Source organism: Canis lupus, chromosome 3 (genome assembly GCF_048164855.1).
Source record: "Canis lupus baileyi chromosome 3, mCanLup2.hap1, whole genome shotgun sequence".
NCBI classification, from domain to species: Eukaryota; Metazoa; Chordata; class Mammalia; order Carnivora; family Canidae; genus Canis; species Canis lupus.
This window is the reverse complement of record NC_132840.1, coordinates 64,169,007-64,188,460: the sequence shown is the minus strand read 5'-3', so window position 1 is coordinate 64,188,460 and position 19,454 is coordinate 64,169,007. Positions and strand designations below refer to the sequence as shown.

The following is a 19,454-nucleotide window of genomic DNA, read 5'->3' as shown; positions in this document are numbered from 1 at the left end:
GAGGGATACTAGTTGTGGCTGAAAGTCTAGCTCAGCGGAAATTGTGAAGGTCATGATGGTTGGGTGTATGTGGGGGTTCACCTGAAGTTGTGAAGCTCGTGGTGGTTGGGTGTATGTGGGGTGGGGATGTGTGCAGCTGTTCTGGGGAAGCAGCTGATGGCCCTGATAAGTGACTTTCAGGTGATGGGTTAACGTCTCGTAGGACAGAGCAAACCTGTACTTTTAGAAGGCCTTCATGGGGCGCCTGGCCGGCTCAGTCAGGAGAGCTTGTGACTCTTGATCCCTGGTTTTAAGTTCAAGCCCCATGTTGGATGTAGAGATTGCTCAAAAATAACATCTTAAAAAAAAAAAAAAAAAAAAAAAAAAAGAAGGCCTTTAACAGAATCCTGTGGAACAGTAACATGAACTTTTTTTTAGCTTGATCATAGTAAATTTGGCACTCCTCCAAGGAATGTGTGAATTTTTTAGTGGTAACACCAAGTGGTAGTAAACGGGTCTCTAAGTTGATTTTTCTTTAAAGGTTTTATTTAAATTCCAGTTAGCACATTGTGTTCTTTTAGTTTCAGGTGTACAGTACACTGATCAACACTTCCATATGTCACTTTGTGGTTATCATGACAAGTGCAGTCTTTTCTAAATTGATCTGATAATGTAAATATGAGTAGGCCAGAAATCTATTTATAGTCATTATCTTAAAAATTATAACTATATATGTAAATAGCTAATTCTAACATTTCTATAAATCCAAATCAACACCTAAATGAATGAAGGAATGAATAAATTCTGCTCTCTGTTGAGAAACAGCTGGCACTTGAGATGCCAGAGCACAAATATGTTTATTCCATGTGGATTATACCTTTTACCAGACATATTTTTGTTCTCTAGTTAGGTAATTATCAAGAACTTTGTGGAATGAAGGAATATTGTTCTCATTCAGGAAATCCTCTTTCTCTTGGCCTCCATGTTTCTCTGCTTACACCTTAGCCAGCGTTGTGTACTGGGTTATTTCTAGGGAACTTTCCTACACTTAACATTGTACAGATAGATGTTAGAGCTGGGGGAATCTAGATTGCTATTCTGGTTCTCCTCCTTGGATACCATGTAACTTGGGCAAGTTACCTAATTTTGGAAAGCTTTTCTTATCTCTAAAACCAAACAGTATTTTATGTAGGGTTGTTTGAAGGAGTCAGCTTGAGAACATATGTGAAAAGACTTATTACAGTACTTAATATAGAAGTAGGTGATTGATGTGTTTCTGGGAAACAGAACCCAGAATCTGGCAAAATGCTGAGCACACCAGGGCTGTTGGCCAAATACTTTGTAGCTGATTTAATAATCTGGTATTTAAACACAGTAACCAAGTACTTAACCAGCTTGGCTGTTAACTGAGATCTCTGTGTTTTTAGACCCAGGGAAGTTTAAAAAGGGGGAAACTTAGAGGCAAAGTCATTTACTTGAATGTTGTTTCCCTTGTTCCAAATAAACAAAGATGTCAGTATTCCGGTCGGTGAGAACTGCAGCTCTGTGTTGTAGTGAGTGCTCTGCTGTCAGTCCTAATCTTTTGTTTTCTCCTTCCCTTGGCATGATGACAGTCGTGGTGTTTCATGGGCTTATCCCCAAAGAGTGGGTTTGTATGTTCTTTGTTCAGATTTTCAATGTTACTTTTTATTTTCATTTATCGTTATTTTTTAAAAATTTTATTTATTTATTCATGAGAGACAGAGAAAGCGAGAGGCAGAGACATAGGCAGAGGGAGAAGCAGGCTCCATGCAGGAAGCCTGATGTGGGACTCGATCCCGGAACTCCAGGATCATGCCCTGAGCAAAAGGTAGACACTCAATCGCTGAGCCACCCAGGCCTCCCTCAATGTCACTTTAAAAAATATATATATATTTTTTATTTATTCACGAGAGATAGAGAGAGGCAGAGGCATAGGCAGAGGGAGAAGCAGGCTCCATGCAGGGAGCCAGACGTGGAACTCAGTCCTGGGTCTCCAGTATCAGGCACTGGGCTGAAGGTGGCGCTAAATCGCTGTGCCACCTGGGCTGCCCTCAATGTCACTTTTTAGAGGGAACCTCTACTCTGAGAATTTTCTCCAGGAAACTGAGTTCACCATGAATTTTTACATTCAAGTATGCAAGTTTGAGAGTTTCACTTACTGCTAAATATTCTTAGAGCTCTGAAGATGAGTGGGTTGAGGCTGTCCCATCGCAGACTCCTGGCAGGGAAAAGGCCTGGAAAGTGAAAGATGAAAATTCAGAAAGAGAAGACAACCAAGTTATTCAGGTAAGTTACCTGATGGTAAAGAAAAAAGTGTGAACAGCTAAAATGGATGAATGTTGAAGTGACATATGGTTAAACTATTTCAGGAGAAAAATTAGACTTTGAAAATAGTATACTTTTACAAATAATTCTGGCAGTGATGCTGTTTGCTTAGTCTTTAGACTTCTGTTTTTCCTTTGTGAGAAAGTGAGGGCTTACATCTGTTCTGGCCCCACAGAGGGTTTCCTCCTCCTGGCTGTTGCTGGAAGAGCTGCGCTTTCCCTCCTGTGCTGGAAGCTCCATACTGCTCCTTGTGTCAGAGCTTTCTCCAGTGGGTAGAGTGCCATCAGTTGTTTTCCATAGCCATGTCGTGTCATAATTTCTGTTAGCAATATTTAGAGTTGAAGAGTTGACAGATGTGGGGCTGTGGTTCATTTACCTGAGTGAGAATGTTTGCCAGAGGGCAGGAAGGTGGAAGGTGCTGCTGCGTGAAGGCCTGTACTGTGTCAGGCACTGGGACTGTGCACCTTAAATCGTTTTTCTGGCTTATTCCTGTAAACAACCTGGAAGGGTAGGAATTTTATTCCATTTTATAGGAGAGAGACTAAAAAGCTTGCTTCAGGTGTGGAAATGCAGGATTGATCCAGGCTTGTGTTCCTCCAGGATCCTTGCTGCTGTTACCAAGTGTTTGTTGTTTACTTCTAACCAATTTAGATTGAAATGGCTTTTTTTTTTTTTTACAGAGAGATGAGTGGATGACTGTTGATTTCATGTCTGTTAAAACTGTGTCCTTATCATCACTCAAAGCTGATAAGGAGACTATGAGGAAAATAGAGCAAGAGAAAACCCAAGCACTGGAACAGGTAAGAGCATTTAAAATGCTTTAACTTCCAATCACCCTTAAGCAATGAGACATTTATATAAATACAGTTTTACTTGTGAAATATTATTTTATCTTTTGCAGTATTTAATAACATTAGTGGGAATAACTATGGAATGTGGTATAAGTTTTTATAAAATGAATCTCCTGTGGGAAGTCACTCTAATGCTATACTAGATTAATAAATCTAGGGCATTTGTAGTTGAGTGAATATTGAGTTTGGTTCATAGCTTGGATTCATAAGGGTTTTGGGCTTGAACTGTGCTACTTGTGTGGTCTGAAAATCTTCAAGCTGAGAATTTAATTTAAAGTATTTTAAAGTATTTAATGTTGGTAATGCTTTGAAGTGCTTGGCAGGAGTGAACGCCAGTGCTTTCTGGAGGACCACACTGTAACTTTAGGTGTTTCGGTTTCCCAGAAGAAAGCTTCTTATCTAGAATCAAAAAATACATGAAAACACAAGGATAGTCCATGAATGAGAGTTAATCTGAAGTAAGGAACAATAGAATCAGATCATAAAACCTTTATCTGTTGGGATATTTAAAAGCTTTATATAGTGACAGGTATAAAAAATGTGAATAAGAAATAAAAGATTATTGTGAAGGCAGGTTTGAGAAAGAGCCAATAAGAACTTGTAGAAATAAAAGATATTGCAGTTGGAATTAGAAACTCAGTAGATGAGTAGACAACAAATTGAATACAGCTGAAGAGAGAATTAGTGAACAAAAAGGTCATCTTTAAGAGTTGACCTTGAACGTGCCATAGAGGGAGAGAGACATGAAAAATGTGAGAGCGGTCTTAAGAGTCCTGTGAGTAGTATTATTTTCTGTGTCCTCCACCTCCACTTAATTTTTATTCTGAAAACATAGGTGTGGTATGTCGTATTGGCAGCTGTTCATATGGCACACTGAAGGCCAGGGATATTCAGAGCATCCTGACTAAGCTCTGGAACGTGTTACTGTCTCTGAGACCTGATGGAGTCAGAGTCACTGTGTTCAGAGAGGGGAGGGAGAGTACATGTGGAGTCGGGGAAGGGGTGGCCAGGGGATCCTGGAGCTGTGTGATGTCTGGAAGTTGGTATTACCTGATGCCATGACAAACTTGCTTCTGAATTGTGCTCTGCTCTTGGTGGGCATTAATGTTTTGGCATGTTAGGATAACCCTGGCTTGTGGTCTTATGTTTTGTTTATATCCTGTTCAGGCCTGTTCTCTGTATCACATCATAAGGCCTTGGTTGACCCTTGGATGTCTTTAACAGACTGAAGTAGTGACCAGTTATTCTTAGAAATACCATTACATAAAACTATCTTCATTTTCCTAAGAAATTGTAATAATTTTTTATCCCTCACCTTTCTAGCTTTGAATTCCAGACTTTCTAATTAACAGTCTTTTCTTACAAACTCTTCTATGAACTTCCCTGGTTCCTTCAAGCCAGCATCTGCTGATCGGCTCACCTGCCTGTGGAGTTCTTGTCTTTTGCACGTGTGTCATCTTTTCCATTTCTGCCAGAGCCCCTCTTCCTAGTTGTAGGTCTTATGCCTTCATATGCGCCTCAGTTGTCCTATCTGTACTGGAGCAGAGTTAATGTGTACGATGAATGGGAGGGTGGTCCCTGGGATGAAGAGTCATATGAGGTTAGATACTAGTAGGTTTCAGGCCCTGATTTGCTGTTGCATGGGCAATGCCTATGACCTCTTCACTTCTCACTCAGCATCCTATGACTGGTGTCAGGGTGATCTTTTCAAAGTACATCTGGGATCATGGTGTGACTCTGCTCAGAAATCTTTGGTGATTCCAGGGAAGGGGAACATTGCTAATGTTTCCTTTCTGGTGGAAGAAGCTCCATCAGTGGTATTTTGTGCCACTCTCATTTTTCATTCTGTCCTTGAGGATATGGAGTAAATTTTCTTCTGGAAAATTTGGACAGAATAAACGGGGCATCCTTGGCTTTGCCCTGCATTTCCTACTTATGGAGCTGACTGCTTGCAGGGGCCCTGTGGGGATTTAGGGAGGTGGCCTTGGCTCTGTGCTGGCTCCACCTGGGAGAGCCTGCCTCATTGTGCAGTTCAGTTAACAGGCCCACTTGCTTTTTACTGAAAGAAAAATTCTCTTCCAGGTTAGCCTTCATCAGCAATAAAAGTAATTTTTGTCTTTTGTTTCCTTAAGGTTTTGTTGTATTTCTGAACTTGTTCAGAGCCTGGCAAAAGAGAAAGGTGCCATATTTAGTCTCCTTTGAAGACCCCTTTACCTCCACCCCAGAGCTGCCACAAATAGAGTCCAACACATTGGATTGGACTCTTTCTCTTAGGTAATTTGTACCTAAGCCAGACTACCTTATTTCTCTGCAAATTCCCATATCTTCATTTTTGTTCATCTGGTTCTTTCTCAGTGAATTCCCTCTTTCTCCATTAAGGCTACATCGTATTTATCCTTTAAGGCCTGACTTGATATGTATCGTGAAATTTTTCTTCTTTAAACTGAACTAAATGGTCCTTGCCTTAAAATCAAATGTTGACTCTTGTAATGGAAGTGGGGATAAAATGAAGATACTGGCAAGAAGTCTAATGATGGTCCTTCACTGAAGCTTGATTTTTATGTCTCATTTGTTTTTCAGGATATCATTTTTTTTGTGTGTTCTAGGATGGTGTTTTTAAAAATGTAGGTCATGTAATTGAGTTATTGCAATCAGCACTTAAAAATATAAAATGTCAGGAGGTATTACATGTAATAAAGACACATTTTGTTTCCTAAAATATTTGTTTTAGATGCACACACATACAGACATATACAAGAACATATATCCTATCTGTCTTTGGTTGAAGATCACAGAAAAGTGTGCAAACACATACTGAAGGCTATGTGTGTGTCCTCTGGGTCTCTTCTGCCTGCACTGTGCCGTGGTCTGTGGACTGTAGCATGGTTCTGTAGACTTAGTCTAGAAGGTTATAGACATGCATGCCAAGTTTCCAGCCTTCTTTTACAAGTGGGGGATGTCCCCACCCCATCCTTGGCTTCCTGTGGCAAGACTGGCTCCAATCCTATTTCACGTGGGCACTCTATTTCTTATCTTACAGAAATTTTTTTAGCCTTTTTTTTTTTTTTTTAAGATTTTATTTATTTATTCATGAGAGACATACAGAGAGAGAGAGAGAGGCAGAGACACAGGTAGAGGGAGAAGCAAGCTCCATGAAGGGAGCCCGATGTGGGACTCGATCCTGGGTCTCCAGGATCACACCCTGGGCCGAAGGCGGCGCTAAACCTTTGGGCCACCAGGGCTGCCCTTATCTTACAGAAATTGAACCAAGGGCTATCACTTTTTCTTTTTTAAAAGATTGATTGATTGATTGATTGATTGATTGATTTATTTATTTATTTATTTATTTATGATAGACATAGAGAGAGAGAGTGAGAGAGAGGCAGAGACACAGGCAGAGGGAGAAGGAGGCTCCATGCTGGGAGCCTGATGTGGGACTCGATCCCGGGACTTCCGGATCGCGCCCTGGACCAAAGGCAGGCACTAAACGGCGGAGCCACCCAGGGATCCCCTGGGGCTATCATTTTTTGCATGCACATAGAGTCCAGTAAGGCCTGTGGTTTCAGTTCAACTTACTGCTTCACATTTCTGTGCTCTTCTGGTCCACAGAGGGGTTTATCTTGTTTTGAACTGAAAGTATGTTGTGTATTTTGTGTATCTTTTCTGTTTGTGCTGAGCTGGGTGGTTGTGATGAGTGATTGGAAGCTGTAGAAGCCATTTTGACTAAAAGGCCTGAGAGTGTTTTAGTAATTGATTTATATTGATATATTTTATTTCTGGTTCCTTCCTTGTAGTCACTATGTAGTCTGTCATCATCTAATTATGCCATACTGCAGTTGTCCATTTCTTGTGGAAATCTAACATTCTAACCCCAAAACATTGGCGTTGTTTGCTGTTTTTCAATAGCACTATTTACAAACAGTGCTCAGCGAAGGTTCTTGTGTGTTTTTTCCCCTGCATGTGAGTGAGGACTTCTTAATGCACATCTAGAAGTGGGATGACTAAGTTAGAAGATACACACCTGTCTTCGTTTGCAAATACTTCAAAGAGATTGTATCAGCACAGACTGCCTCAAAAGTGTAGGTTTCTTTACCACGTTTAGTATCTGTGATTGTTAAACTTTTAGATTCTTGTCATGAGTGAGAAAGGCATTTCATTGTTTTTATATGCTTTTGACTGATTACTGTTCATGTCTTTTTTTTGTCATTCAGATTTCTTATAGAATGAGCTGCTTATGTATTTTGCTTATTTTTCTTTTAGAGTTGTCTTTTTCTTACTGATTGGTGGTAGTTATTTATATATCCAGTCCTTTTACTGTTGTATATTGTCACATAATATCTCACAGTTTGTCTACTCTGTTGTCAAGTGTCCTCCTCAGTGTGTGACTCCAACCTTTTGTGTCCTGTTGAGAAACTGATGTTATCTGTTTGAGTGTCTGCACAAGACCACTGGAAGAAATTCCTTGATTATAGAACCTTGGAGGTTTTGTAGTAGTCTAACCAGGGAGGTGACGGGATCTTTTTTGGTAAAAACTAAGAAATCAAATCCTAATGGTTTTGCCTATCCTTCCATGTTAACCTTGAACTTAAATTTTGTTCTTTGAAGATTCTGTATTCTTTTGTCAGCTCACGAATATCTTTTATTTTATTTTTTAAAGATTTATTTATTTATTCATGAGAGACACAGACAGAGACATAGACAGAGGGAGAAGCAGGCCCCTCACAGGGAGCCTGATGAGGGACTTGATCCCAGATCCTGGGATCACGATCTGAGCCAAAGGCCGGAACCCAGCCGCTGAGCCACTCAGGGATCCCTCACAAATGTATTTTAAAAGCTTTTAAAACAATTTTATCCACATTTTTGTTTCCAGCAGTCTGGTTGGCTTATAGTACTAGAAATAACATTTAGCTCTCTTTGTTCTTCTCCATCTAGTTGCTGGAATAGTTTTCTGATTTCCTAAGGTCAAGTCAGATGCCCCTAGTTTGTGGCTCTGCAGCATGCTCTACCTCCATAGCATTCACCTGGACTAGCTTAGTTGTCTCTCTCCCATCTTGGACTGCCTCTGTTCTGATGGCAAGGGTTGCCTGGCTTATTTGTTTGAGCCCCAGTACCTGGCACAGTGCTTGGAACACAGGAGGTGCTTGAACGGTGATGAGGCTACCATCAGCTCTTTCTCAGTCACAGCCACAGTTGTCGGACCGGATTCCTGCCTCTAATCTTGTTTTTCCTCAGTCTTGTCTCCACTCTTAACCCACTTAGCTCTCTGGGTAGTTCAGAGCCAACTACTTTCATGAGTCACTGTTGCCCCAGCATAAACCCCAACAGCAGTTGGCCTTCATCCCCGATTATTCTACAACCTGATCTCTTATCTGTACTCACTCGTACTTCTAGGTTTTAGAGTATCTGGATAATTTTCAGTTCCTTGGAAGTGCCATGTTTTCCTTTTCCTGTGGGGTTTTATGAACATGCTGTTATTCCTTCTCCCTGGAGCATCTCTGTGCCTTCCTCCCTCACAAGAGAGAATGTGGTTCATTCCTGCTCCTCTTTGGTCTAAGGCTGCATGGATTACCCCCTCTCAGAAGTCTGAGCTTTCAGTGAGAGGGGTTTGAACCCTGTGTGGCTTTTCACTCTGTACTTCGGTCCTCAGAGCACTTGTCAGTGACTTGTGTGTTGTCTCTTTTCCTCACCGTCTCATAAGGCTGCCAGGGCTGAGTTAGGCACATTGACCATTTATTTTATCTTCTGCAGCTAGATTCTGATTCATAATAGGCATGATGTTAATTGACATGTTATTTTTTGTGAGTTGCAGAAGAATGTGTCTTAATATTTGTCCAAGGTATATTATTTATTACATATTTTATGGTGAGGTTATTTTTAAATTATGATCTCTGAAAATGTTTCGTTCTAGTCCATACTGCTGGAGAGAGAATTGAATCCATACTGGAAAGATGGTGGGACAGGTCTTCCATCAGAAGACTGTAACGTGTCATCAGTTTCCAAAGGTATCTCTAGATTTTGGTTGTAGCCACACAGGTTTGTCTCATAACTTGGTATTCCTAAGAGAATGACCAAAGTTAGTAGATTGGTAATATTTGGTTACTTAAATATTAAGTATTTCTGCTTGGTTCTGTAGTTTTGATTAAGTCCAGAATTCTCTGTGTTTGTTTCTGTATTTGTATAACACTATGAGTTTACTGATTATCTGATGTGGAATCCATATGGCTTCCTGTTGTGAGCACCTATAGGTTATTACTGAAGGTTTAGATAGCAGATGACAAAGCAAATAAAATGTGTGCAGTCTTTTAAGGCCTTATTTTATTTTATTTTATTTATTTTATTTTATTTTATTATTTTTTTAAGGCCTTATTTAAATTTAGTACCTGGAAAGATTATTTTAACTTTTATGTTTGGGGGAAAATTGATTAACTGTGTATATTTTTATACTTGATAATGTTTCCATATTTGAGTTTCTGTTTTGAATGGATTAATATAAAGTATGATTCTGTGAGGATATAATAATGCTTAGGTTTGTTACAAATTTTATAACAAAATGTCTAAAAGTATTAAGTTTGAGATTTTGTGAAAATAGTGCATAAATATTAAAGATGTGATTTATTTTTGGAGACTTCTATTTTGCCAGCGTTCATAAAATTTGTTATTTACTTTAGGATAGTGTTGTTATTTTCCAACAGATGGAGATAAAATATTTAAGTGTCACATAATCACACTTGCTACCATAACTTGAAAAATATTTATATGCCAATTACATGTTGCACTGACAGGTCCATGAAAAGTTTATTTAACCACAGCTAACCCAGTGCACAGATGATGGCATTGTAAATTATGGTGTTATCTTTTTCTTTTAGTGGTTAATCAGAATATTTTCCTGCGTTTTTTGTTCTTACATTTATTGTTATTTTGGCCATTTATAAAAATTCTTTTTATATTTTATGTGGAGATGTTCCTAGAGCCACCCTGAAGGTTTGTTTATAATTTTCTTTACTGGGTTTGCCAGAGTTATTAATAATTGTAGCTTTTTCTTTATTGCTTTTCAGGATGGGTAAAAATATCTTAGTAACTGTAGTCACACAAGAATCTCTCAGAGATACCTTTTTTAGTACTTAAAAGCAGAAGTTGAGGGCAATAAGTTAGCTCACTGAACCATTACTGTGTTGAGTTAATTTTTCGATACAAGTCTTTACCACCACTGTTGTCAGAGGACAATCAGAGAACACTTAGAGTCGACAAACTGAATCTTTGGGTATTTGCAGCCAATATTCTCAACTTCTTGAATGTGGAAGATTTAAAGTTGTACTGTAGAAAGTATCTTTCAGCTGGCTGAAACGGCATTTCTAAGACACGAAGAGAAGAATGACCTAATATAAAGCTTTTAGAGAGCCTTTATTCTTTCCCCTTTGTAAACAGGCTATCATCACCTCCCTTTCCCGTGTTATGCTTATTAAGGAAGAAAAATGACAGCTTCTGTTTGTCAGAGGTTCAGATCCCATAGTTGAAACTAAGTTTTATTATTTTTTTTTATTTTACTTTTTTATATGTATATTTGTTAATTGGAGTTCGATTTTCCAATATATTGTATAACACCCAGTGCTTGTCCTGTCAAGTGCCCCCCTCAGTGCCCGTCACCCAGTCACCCCATCCTCCCACACACACCCCTTCCACTACCCTTTGTTTGTTTCCCAGAGTTAGGAGTCTCTCATGTTTTGTAACCATTTCTGATTCTTCCCACTCATTTTCTCTCCTTTCCCCTATAATCCCTTTCACTATTTTTTTATATTCCCCATATGAGTGAAACCATATAATGATTGTCCTTCTCCGATTGACTTACTTCACTCAGCATCATACACCCTCCAGTTCCATCCACGTCAAAGCAAATGATGGGTATTTGTCCTTTCTGATGGCTGAGTAATATTCCATTGTATATATAGACCACATCATCTTTATCCATTCATCTTTCAATGGATACCGAGGCTCCTTCCACAGTTTGACTATTGTGGACATTGCTTTATAAACACAGGGGTGCAGGTGTCTCAGTCTTTCACAGCATCTGTATGTTTGGGATAAATCCCCAGAAGTGCAATTGCTGGGTAGTAGGGCAGTTCTATTTTTAACTCTTGTAGGAACATCCACACCACACAGTTTTCCAGAGTGGCTGTACCAGTTCACATTCCCACCAACAGTGCAAGAGGGTTCCCCTTTCTCCACATCTTCTCCAACATTTGTGGTTTCCTGTCTGGTTAATTTTCCCCATTCTCACTGGTGTGAGGTGGTATCTCATTGTGGTTTTGATTTGTATTCCCTGATGGCAAGTGATGCAGAGCATTATCTCATGTGCTTGTTGGCCATGTGTATGTCTTCTTTGGTGAAATTTCTGTTCATGTCTTTTGCCCATTTCATGATTGGATAGTTTGTTTCTTTGCTGTTGAGTTTAATAAGTTGTTTATAGATCTTGGATACTAGCCCTTTATCTGATATGTCATTTGCAAATATCTTCTCCCATCCTGTAGGTTGTCTTTTACTTTTGTTGACTGTTTCTTTTGCTGTGCAGAAGCTTTTTATCTCAAGTCCCAATAGTTCATTTTTGCTTCTTTTCCTTGCCTTCATGGCTGTATCTTGCAAGAGGTTACTGTGGCCAAGTTCAAAAAGGGTGTTGTAAAAAAAAAAAAAAAAAAAAAAGGGTGTTGTCTGTGTTCTCCTTTAGGATTTTTTTTTTTTTTAAGATTTTATTTATTTGTTCATGAGAGACCCACACACACACACAGAGACAGAGGGAGAGAGAGAGAGAGGGGCAGAGACACAAGCAGAGGGAGAAGCAGGTTCCATGCTGGGAGCCTGATATGGGACTTGATCCCGGGACTCCAGGATCACGCCCTGGGCCAAAGGCAGGTGCTAAACCACTGAGCCACCCAGGGATCCCTCCTTTAGGATTTTGATGGATTCTTGTCTCACATTTAGATCTTTGATCCATTTTGAGTTTATCTTTTTGTATGGTGTAAGAGAATGGTCCAGTTTCATTCTTCTGCACATAGCTGTCCAATTTTCCCAGCACCATATATTGAAGAGACTGTCCTTTTCCAGTGGATAGTCTTTCCTGCTTTATTGAATATTACTTGACCATAGAGTTGAGGGTCCATTTCTGGGTTCTCTATTCTGTTTCTTTGATCTATGTGTCTGTTTTTGTGCCAGTACCACACTGTCTTGATGATCACAGCTTTGTAGTACAATCTGAAATCTGGCATTGTGATGGCCTTGGCTCTGGTTTTCTTTTTCAGTATTCCCCTGGCTATTCAGGGTCTTCTCTGATTCCATACAAATCTTAAGGTGATTTGTTCCAACTCTCTGAAGAAAGTGCATGGTATTTTGATAGGGATTGCATTAAATGTGTAAATTGCCCTGGGTAGCATTGACATTTTCACAATATCAATTCTTCCAATCCATGAACATGGACTATTTTTCCATCTCTCTGTGTCTTCCTCAATATACTTCAGAAGTGTTCTGTAGTTTTTAGGGTATAGATCCTTTACCTCTTTGGTTAGGTTTATTCCTAGGTATCTTATGCTTTTGGGTGCAATTGTAAATGGGATTGATTCCTTAATTTCTCTTTCTTCAGTTTCATTGTTGCTGTAAAGAAATGCCACTGATTTCTGGGCATTGATTTTGTATCCTGCCACATTGCCAAATTGCTGTATGAGTTCTAGCAATCTTGGGCGGAGTCTTTTGGGTTATCTATGTACAGTATCATGTCATCTGTGAAAAGGGAGAGTTTGACTTCTTTGCCAATTTGAATGCCTTTTATTTCTTTTTGTTGTCTGATGCTGAGGCTAGGACTTCTAGTACTATGTTGAATAGCAGTGGTGAGAGTGGACATCTCTTTCGTGGTTCTGATCTTAGGGAAAGGCTCTCAGTTTTTCCCCATTGAGAATGATATTTGCTGTGGGCTTTTCGTAGATGGCTTTTAAGATGTTGAGGTATGTTCCCTCTATCCCTACACTCTGAAGAGTTTTGATCAGGAATGGATGCTGTATTTTGTCAAATGCTTTCTCTGCATCTATTGAGAGGATCATATGGTTCTTGTTTTTTCTCTTGTTGATATGATCTATCACATTGATTGCTTTATGGGTGTTGAACCAGCCTTGCATCCCGGGGATAAATCCCATGTGGTCATGGTGAATAATCTTCTTAATGTACTGTTGGATCCTATTGGCTAGTATCTTGTTGAGAATTTTTGCATCCATGTTCATCAGGGATATTGGTCTATAATTCTCCTTTTTGGTGGGTCTTTGTCTGGTTTTTGGAATTAAGGTGATGCTGGCCTCATAGAATGAGTTTGGAAGTATTCTGTCCCTTTCTATCCTTCGGAACAGCTTTAGTAGAATAGATATTGTTTCTTCCTTAAACATTCGATAGAATTCCCCTGGGAAACCATCTGGCCCTGTACTTTTGTGTCTTGGTTGGTTTTTGATGACTGCTTCAATTTCCTCCCTGGTTATTGGCCTGTTCAGGTTTTCTATTTCTTCCTGTTCCAGTTTTGGTAGTTTGTGGTCCAGAAATGTGTCCATTTCTTCTAGATTGCCTAATTTAGTGGCATATAGCTGTTCATAACATGTTTTTAAAATCGTTTGTATTTCCTTGGTATTGGTTGTGATCTCTCCTCTTTCATTCATGATTTTATTAATTTGAGTCTTCTCTTCTTTTTAATAAGGCTGGGTAATGGTTTATCTATCTTATTAATTCTTTCAAAGAACCAACTCCTGCTTTTGTTGATCAGTTACACAGTTCTTCTGGTCTCTGTTTCATTGAGTTCTGCTTGAATCTTTATTATCTCTCTTCTTCTGCTTGGTGTATGTTTTATTTGCTTTTCTTTTCCAGTTCCTTTAGGTGTGAGGTTATTAGCTTGTGTATTTGAGTTTTTTCCAGTTTTTTGAGGGATGCTTGTATTGCAGTGTATTTCCCTCTTAGGACTGCTTTAGCTGTATCCCAAAGATTTTGAACTGTTGTATCTTCATTCTCATTAGTTTCCATGAATCTTTTTAATTCTCTAATTTCTTGGTTGACCCTTTCATCTTTTAGCAGGATGATCTTTAACCTCCTTGTGTTTGAGTTTCTTCCAAATTTCTTGTGATTGAGTTCTAGTTTCAAAGCATTGTGGTCTGAAAATATGCAGGGGACAATCCCAGTCTTTTGGTATTGGTTGAGACCTCATTTTTGACCCAGTGTGTGCTCTATTCTGGAGAAAGTTCCATGTGCACTTGAGAAGAATGTGTATTCAGTTGTGTTCAGGTGCAAAGTTCTGTATATATCTGTGAAATACATCTGATCCAGTGTATCATTTAAAACCCTTATTTCTTTGGTGATGTTGTGGTTAGAAGATGTGTCATTTGCAGAAAGTGCCATGTTGAAGTCTCCTATTATTAGTGTATTATTATCTAAGTATCTTTTTACTTTGGTTATTAATTGATATACTTGGCAGCTCCCACATTGGGAGCTGAATGAATTAAATATTGAATTAAATATTCATGATTGCTAGGTCCTCATGTTGGATAGACCCTTTAAGCATGATATAGTGTCCCTCTACATTTTTTACCACAGACTTTGGGATAAACTTTAATATATCTGATATGAGGATTGCTACTCCAGCTTTCTTTTGAGGAGCATTTGAATGGCAAATGGTTCTCCACCCTTTCATTTTCAGGCTGGAGGTTTCCTTATTAGGCCTAAAATGATTCTCTTTTAGACAGCAAATAGATGGGTCTTGCTTTTTTATCCAGTCCCAAAACTCTCCGTCTTTTGATGGGATCATTTAGCCCATTCACGTTCAGAGTAACTATAGAAAGATATAAATTTAGTGTCATTGTAATACCTATTCAGCCCCCATTTTGTGGATTGTTTCTTTGGTCTTCCTCTTTCTTTTACAAGATCCCCCTTAATATTTCTTGTAGAGCTCGGTTGGTGGTCACATACTCTTGCAGTTTTTGCCTATCTTGGAAGCTCTTTATCTCTCCTTCTATTCTGAATGAGAGCCTTGCTGGATAAAGTATTCTCGGTGTGTGTTTTTCTCATTTATTACCCTGAATATATCCTGCCAGCCCTTTCTGGCCTGCCAGGTCTCTGTGGAGAGGTCTGCTGTTAATCTGATATTTCTCCCCATATAAGTTAACAAACTCTCATCTCTTGTTTCTTTAAGGATTCTCTTTATCTTTGGAATTTTCAAGTTTCACTATTAAATGTCAAGGTGTTGAATGGTTTTTATTGATTTTGTGTGGCAGGGAGGAGGGACTTTAATATCTCCTGGATCTGAATGCCCATTTTCCTTCCCAAATTAAGGAAGTTCTCAGCTATGATTTATTCAGATATGCTTTCTGGCCCTTTGTCCCTCTCAGCATTTTCTGGAACCCCAATTGTACATAGATTCTTCCTTCCTAGGCTATCATTTATTTTCCTTAAGCTTTCCTCATGGTCTCTTAATTGTTTTTCTCTTTTTTTCCCTCAGTTTCCTTCCTTGCCATCAACTTGTCTTCTGTGTCACTCAGTCTTCTACCCCATTAACCCTAGTTGTTATGACATGTAGTTTGGATTGCATCTCATTTAATTGATTTTTAATTTTGGCCTGTTTAGATCTAAATTCTGCAGTAATGAAGTCTCTAGAATCTTTGAAGCTTTTTTCCAGAGCCACCAGTAGCTTTATAATTGTGCTTCTGAATTGGCTTTCTGACGTCTAATTGTAGTCCATAATCTGTAACTGTGGCAGAGAGTAATGTTTCTGATTCTTTTGTGGTGAGTTCTTCCTTCTAGTCATTTTGCTCAGTGCAGAGTGGTTGCATGAGTGGGCTGAGTCAAGTATATCAACCACGACCTAAGTAAATGTCACCCTAGAGGATTCTTGCTAGAGGTGAAAACCCTTCTCTCTGTAGTGTTCCGAGTATTCTCTCTTTAAGTCTCAAGTGAAATTCGTAGGTGATCAGGATGTTTTGTAAGTTATCTAGGTAAGTTGGTGGGACTAGGTGAGTTGAGGACCTCTACTCTTCTGCCATCTTGCCTGTCTTCCTGAAATTAAGTTTTAAATGATTTGCATTGTTTGGCTGCATATGCAGGCAGTGTAGTCATTCTGTTTAGACCAGAGGTAGGGCTGACATGGTCGGGCACCTAATAGTTAGGAGCTATGGAGCCATACATCACCCAGTGGTCATCATGACAGGTGCACTCCTTCATCCCCATCACCTCTTTCCCCCATTCCCCACCCACCTTCCCTCTGTTGATCATCAGCGTATTCTCTGTAGTTAAGAGTTATAGCTCTAGTTTTTAATTCCTATTTTACAAGAAGAGTTTAAGTAAATTCTTTTAAGTTCATGGCTAGTGAGTATTCAAGCCACAATTTGAATACAAATAGTTTGGCTCTAGAGCCTGCTCACTTCCCAGCATGCTCTTCTGTGCCTTTCATAGATGGAAAGGGTAGTAGTGTACTTTCACCCTTTATTTTATCATACATTTATGTCAATTTTTTTTGAGTAAGTATGCAATTTGTATTTGAAAAAAAAAATCTATTTAAAACTAGCCAGCTTAATTTGATGTCAACTTCAAGTATTTAATATTCTGCCAAATTGGCACATCCAGAGGTTAAGGAAAATAGCTGTGTAAGGACATAACCCACACACAATAAAAACCCCAGGATGATTCAGTATAGTATTAACTTATTGGTCCCATTCTTTAGTGCTAGAAAATAAGAGTTTTTCTGGTACTGTTTGTTGCCAGTGATTTCACCCTTGCTTATGGAATCAAATTTTGCAACTCAAAAGCATAAAGCAAATCAGAATTTTCTGCCTAAAATATTTTTAGTGGGAAATATCCTTTTTACAATGTAGAATGGAAAGAATAGAAAAAGTCTGCGAGCCCCATCTGAACCTAGTCTGCTATTCTGTGCACCACGCCTGGGCCATATCATCTCTGGATCCTGCCCTTGCCAGCCACTCAGTGGTCTGCTTGCTGCCTCCTAGTCCATTCTCCACAACACAACCATAATGAGATCCTCAGAAAGTAAGACCAGTCCTGTCGTAGGCCTCCTCCTTTCAGTTCTTAAGGGGTGTCCCATGGTTTCTGGATAAAAACAGCCTTCAGGATGCCAGGAGGCCCTTGGTGTTCTCTGGTCTCTGGCTGCTGGAGCGCCCCCAGCAGACCTTTGTTTATGGGCCTCATGAGGCCTTTGCACAGCTTTCCCTTCCATTACCTAGTTAACTCCTACTTGTCTTTTATTGCCCTGCTGCAGCTTCTTTGGTGGGGCCTTTTCTGACCCCTGCACCAGGCCGTGAGCTGCTGTATGCCGGTAGCTCTGTGTCCCTTGATTTCAGAACCTTTACTGCAGTAGTGATTTCACATGTATTGATGTGCTTATTGGACAATCTTTATTGAGATTATATGTTCTATGTGGGGAGAGAGTGGCTGTTTTTGCTTATCTTATTTTTTTTTTAAGATTTTAAAAAATTTATTCATGAGAAACAGAGAGAAGGCAGAGACCTAGGTAGAGGAAGAAGCAGGCTCCATGCAGAGAGCCTGATGTGGGACTTGATCCTGGAACTCTGGGATCATGCCCTGAGCCAAAGGCAGATGCTCAACTGCTGAGCCATCCAGATGTCCCTTTTGCTTACATTTTATCTCTGGCAGTTAGTACGATACTTTTATTAAGTGAATAATATGATAAAGTCCTGAGCCAAAATGCTGTGTAAAGCAAAATAGGGAACAACAGCATTTTAGTGAATATTTGGTGTTTTATCATTCCTTTCATTATTACCTGGTTAAGCTCGGTTTAGAAATGAAAAGAGAAGGATAAATTATTATCCAGTTATCTTATTGAATATTACCTGCAGAATATGTATGCACTTGTATTTTACATGAGAAAAAGGTTTCTCAGTCTTCACATAACACGCGCTCCATGTAAGAGTAACAGTAGTCAGCATTAAACACCACTCTATTTTCATAACACAAAGTCATGCGTCTTTATATGAGAGCATTCACAGGATATTACCTCTTAACCTAAAGTTACAGTAAAAGATGTTTTCAGAAATAAGTATTTATGAAATTGACAAGCTATGTAGGTTCTTGAGATAAATAGTGTAAAACCTGGACAATTCACATTGTCTAGAAACCACTTCACAAATCATTTGGAAAATCAGCCTAGAGGTAATCATAATAAAGCACATTTCCCAACCATTCTTTACGCTGATCTTGCTTGAGAATTGATCAGATAGCACCTATTCTTGATAGCAGTAGGGCCTGACCCTCCTACTTAGATGTCGATTCTGGATCAGTTTTCTGGTGTAGGCTGGTCATGAGGTACCTTCAGAATCTTCATCAGTGAATTTCAGCAAATATGCATCAACGTTATCTTTTCCTTCAGCACTGCCACTTCTGAGAAATTGTGAATATCCATCTCAGATATGTTTATTATGGGTTTTTTTTTAAGAGTTAGCACCCATTTTATCACTGGAAAGGCAGAAGTAACCTCTCAAGGCAGCCAGGGCAGCCTGGGTAGAATACAAATGGAAATCAGAGGGAATCCTACAGGAAGTACAGTGTAAGTGCTGCCTTTGAGCAAACCTTCAGTGTCACTTAGGAAGGGAGCTCCCTAAACCACATTATTTGTGATTGGAGAAGAGCAGGGCTGCAGGGGACACCCCCCTCCACCGCCACCAGGTGCACAGTGGGGGGCACTGTGTGACATCAGGTGCATTGGAACTGGGTACACCACTCCGTGTGGGGTCGGGGGGCCAGCACCGTTCTCCACCTGCCTGCCCCTTTCCATAGAAGTTGTCTAAGGGAACTTCACCAGTAACCTTCTTAGTGCCACCACCAGTCACCCCTCGCAGCTTTGCATAGCACTGTCGTCCCTCAGCAGTGCCTTTCCAGCGTCATATGTGATAGAGAACGGTGACCATACCTGTCCTACGTAGGTATTGTGAGCATTTGCTGAGAATGTCTTTTCAGCTCAATATCTGGGATACAGTAAATGCTTAATAATGAAGATGATGTCAAATACTTGTTCTTATGATGAAATGTTTTGGGAAGCTTTTATCAACAGGTTTTTTGTGATGATTGAGGTACCATATTTTCAAAAATTAATCTTGTTTTTTTTTTTTCCTTAGAAAAGATTAATTGGACAAGTAACGAAACTGTTCTCAGAATTCATACAGAATTACTTTTACCAGTATTCTGGTAATGGGAATATTTGTATAAAGTTTACATGGCACATATACATATAAGCTTATTTTC

General features: G+C 39.4%; 1 protein-coding gene across 3 annotated transcripts in view; it reads left to right on the top strand.

The window, feature by feature from the left end:
• CWF19L2 (CWF19 like cell cycle control factor 2) overlaps positions 1–19,454 on the top strand; it is a 145,738-nt gene that overhangs the window by 16,641 nt on the left and 109,643 nt on the right. For all 3 annotated transcript variants that reach the window (XM_072821811.1, XM_072821810.1, XM_072821812.1), the window contains exons 4-6: positions 2,176–2,286; positions 3,006–3,125; positions 9,085–9,178. In XM_072821811.1, coding sequence (XP_072677912.1) covers positions 2,176–2,286; positions 3,006–3,125; positions 9,085–9,178 — 325 coding nt within the window. The remainder of the gene's footprint in view (positions 1–2,175; positions 2,287–3,005; positions 3,126–9,084; positions 9,179–19,454) is intronic.